The 3368-nt window shown below is 39.3% G+C and overlaps 1 protein-coding gene across 1 annotated transcript; it reads left to right on the top strand.

The window, feature by feature from the left end:
- The first annotated feature begins 769 nt into the window (after positions 1-769).
- LOC145497357 (neuropeptide SIFamide receptor-like) lies at positions 770-3116 on the top strand. Its single transcript, XM_081477177.1, has one exon. The coding sequence runs from the start codon at positions 1235-1237 to the stop codon at positions 2375-2377; it is 1143 nt and encodes a 380-aa protein (XP_081333303.1). The 5' UTR covers positions 770-1234; the 3' UTR covers positions 2378-3116.
- Positions 3117-3368: the final 252 nt, after the last annotated feature.

Below are 3368 nucleotides of genomic sequence, written 5' to 3'. Positions count from 1 at the left end.
CTGGGAGCCATAATAAAGTGTGCTTTTGAGGAAAGTTTGAAATCAAAGCAGCAATGTTCGATCCTTGCACGGGCTAACTAGGGTTGAATTAAAATTGCCTTCGTCGCTAATTTCATCGTTCAGAGCTGCTTAGTCGATGGTTTAAGAATTATTTCTGTAACTGAGTTTTAAAATTATTTTGACAGCCACCGTGACATCCACGATGTTTTTATCCGCGTTGGGTTCAAAATTATATTACTGAAATATTACATGGATTTTAATCAGAGTTTTAATCAGTAAATCTATATATGCAAGTGCGACGGTGGGTTCATGGCGACGGAGGTATTATCATCTCATCTCATTTTATTAAGAAGCACTATTTCAACAAGAAAAGGATAATATGAAGAAATCACATCTTTTTTATCCAAAGGACTAGGCCGAGTTGGTTTGCCTTTAGGTTCGCCGCTAATTTTCGTTGCAAAAGTCGACTTTGTAACTGTATTCAAAATTATTTATTTCTTTATTCCTATTCTTATTTATTTATTTAAATTGAGAGTTATGTCCGACGTTAGATCGTGCAAAATTGTTTTGTTCGCACAGCGTTCAAATTATATGTTGCTCATTTTTAGCGACAAATTATTTTAGATGGGCCAAGTTGAGGTTCAGAATGACGGAATAAAAGAAACCAGTGACTATACAGACTTTAATCAGGACATACGGTTGTAATTACCGAAAGAAATTTGCCATAAGGCACACTGCAAAGTCTGACAAAACAATAGCATTCCGCACATTCTATTGAGAGCGCTTAGTGGGGAAGCTGTTTACCCCATTAACTGAATATCTTTTAATTGCCCACTTTATAACAACTGTTATCGACTCAGGGTTGTTTTGAGTTTCACGAGTCATCCATTTGTAACGTTTGTTGAAAAGAATGCAATATGCAAATCAAGGTCGTTTAACACAATTGCTTTAGGGGCCCTTAGCTAGCTTCAGTGGTTTCTGTGTTTCTAAGTGAGAGGTGGCAGAAATGGTCATCTTTTAGAATGCAAAGTTGGTTTACGGAATATGATGCTTTGAAAGTAAAGGTTTCGTCCAATATTCATTATGGAAATAAATTTACATTTCAGTGATTAGATGGCAATCATTTTAAAATTTTCAAATCTGTCTTTTGTCTGAGGTAGCAGAATAAATTATTTCCTTTGAAGTGGAGCCGAGCTAAAGACGATTAACGTGGCAAGAAGGCCATAACAAAGCTATGTACCGACCGGTCAGTCTTTGTGTTGTATTTCTTCAGCTGTTTTCCAGCGATCAAATCTTCGCTGCAGGAGCAAACATCTCATTGGAGACTTTAGATGAAGTTGGTAAAAGCACGAACGAAACCTCTTCACCTGAATATTGTGCCGTAACAGAGGGTCCTAGCCAACTTACCACAACAATACACGTTTTAACTTTGTTCGCATCCCTGGTAGGAAACATTCTCCTCATTACTGCCTTCGTGAGAATGAGGGAACCGATCTTAGTCCTCGTTGCTAACATGGCTGCATCCGACCTTCTGGTGGCAGTGTTCCTAATCCCTCGTCTAATTACCAGAGAAATCATCGGCTCTAACGCTTTCCTAGTTCATGGAAATGGAGGATTGTTTCTCTGCAAGACGTGTACTTTCTTTAGTGACATATCATTGTCGGTTTCGACTCAGAGTTTAGTATTGATTTCCGTTGAGAGATTCCTAACCATTTGGTGTCCCATATTGTATAGGAAACTCACTGTGAAAAGACGTCGGTTTCTCGTCGTCTCTACTTGGATCATGGCTATGGCATTACATTCGCCATATTTTTACACGTTTCGACTTGTAGCCGCTAATCCTAAGAATCCTGACTATCAAGAATGTCAACCCCGCTGGGATCCGGCTTTCGATCACCAGTCAGCACAGCTTCGCTACGTCATATTTCTGTACCTTACAGTATTGCTTATACCACTGCTTGTAATCTCTGTTCTGTACACTGCAATGATAACCACTGTCCGAAGGGACAAAATGGCATCTTACAGAAGTACCAAAGGCGCGAAACGATGCAAGGAGCGCAACAGAAATTTACAAAGGATGGCTATAGCTACTGTAACTGCGTTTTTAATATGCTGGGCCCTCTTTATAGTGATTTCGTTTCTCAAACTCTTTTCTCCGAACACTGTTCCTAAATGTAATAACAGTTTCAAAGTACTGGATTACGTTTCTCGCGTATTGGCGAGCTCCTACTGTGCAGTTAATCCATGCATTTGCTTCATTTTTGTGCGAAGCTTTTCTCGTGAGCTGAAGAGTATGTGTAAACGAAAACGTCGACGGTCTTTGACAATTAGAAAGGTTCAGGGGGAATCAGGTTCAAGCAACAGCTGTCAAACTTAGCTCCCAGTCTCCTATTCTGAATCCGCACAGGCAACGGTGTTATCAATGCGGAATAAGAACTATCAGTCTAATGTCTGAACACCTTCTTTGGTGAAACGTAGAGCGTCTTCTACCTTGGATAATGTAACATTTTAGAGGTGATTACAGGAATGATATAAAACGGGACCATGTCTAAAACAAAAGCGGCATTATTAGGTGTGCGGCGTTATTTTGGCGTTCTGCGACATCATGATTGACACATGGTTTGCACTATAGAAAACATGTTCTGAAGATTTATGCACTGTGTAAATTTGATTACTACTCAGTGAATCCTTTTAGAGATACCAAATGCTCTTGTTAAAGTGATGCTGAGGTACTACGACCTTGCACTTACTTGGATTGCTTAAAATTTGTGTTGTACATAACCTCACATCAGCCCATTGACACGCGTCTATCAGATTTTTTGATTAATTTGGAGTTTTTACAGTTGAGTGTCGAGGAGAGCCCTACTGTTAGTCTTTTGAGGAATTTAACGATGCCATAAATTTTGAAATTTTTCTTTCTTGGCAGAACGAGAAAACACCGCCATAATGTACAAGAGGCTTAGCCATTGCACCCTAAAAGCTGATAGCGTACGATAGCTCAGCCAATCAGATTGCAGCATTTGCGCTAGTGTATAACAACAGTTCTACGAATAACGAGATGCCGAACTAGTTATCAAGTGTTCAAGTTATATCACACGATTGAGTGATACATTTGCCTCAGTATGGATAAAATAACGAGTGAATTAAAACAGTCACCACACATTCTGATGAGAGTTGCCGGTTTCCCGAAGAGCCAAATCCCAAATAGAATAATTATGTCATTAAGTAATGGGCGTCGATTTCCCAATGTTAATCAAACAGCTATAATTTTTAAGAACACTCCTAAAATTAAAAAAAAGAAAACATGCGTGCATTTTAACCCTTAGACGTGCAGGCGAACTCATAACTCCACTGAACAAACGCTGGAC

The sequence above is a fragment of the Orbicella franksi genome, chromosome 9 (assembly GCF_964199315.1).
Source record: "Orbicella franksi chromosome 9, jaOrbFran1.1, whole genome shotgun sequence".
NCBI lineage: Eukaryota > Metazoa > Cnidaria > Anthozoa > Scleractinia > Merulinidae > Orbicella > Orbicella franksi.
This window is presented reverse-complemented; position numbering and strand designations above follow the sequence as displayed.

What these genes read in the sequence shown, in the direction of transcription:
- LOC145497357 (XM_081477177.1), top strand. Translation starts at nt 1,235, where the DNA reads ATGTACCGACCGGTCAGTCTTTGTGTTGTATTTCTTCAGCTGTTTTCC.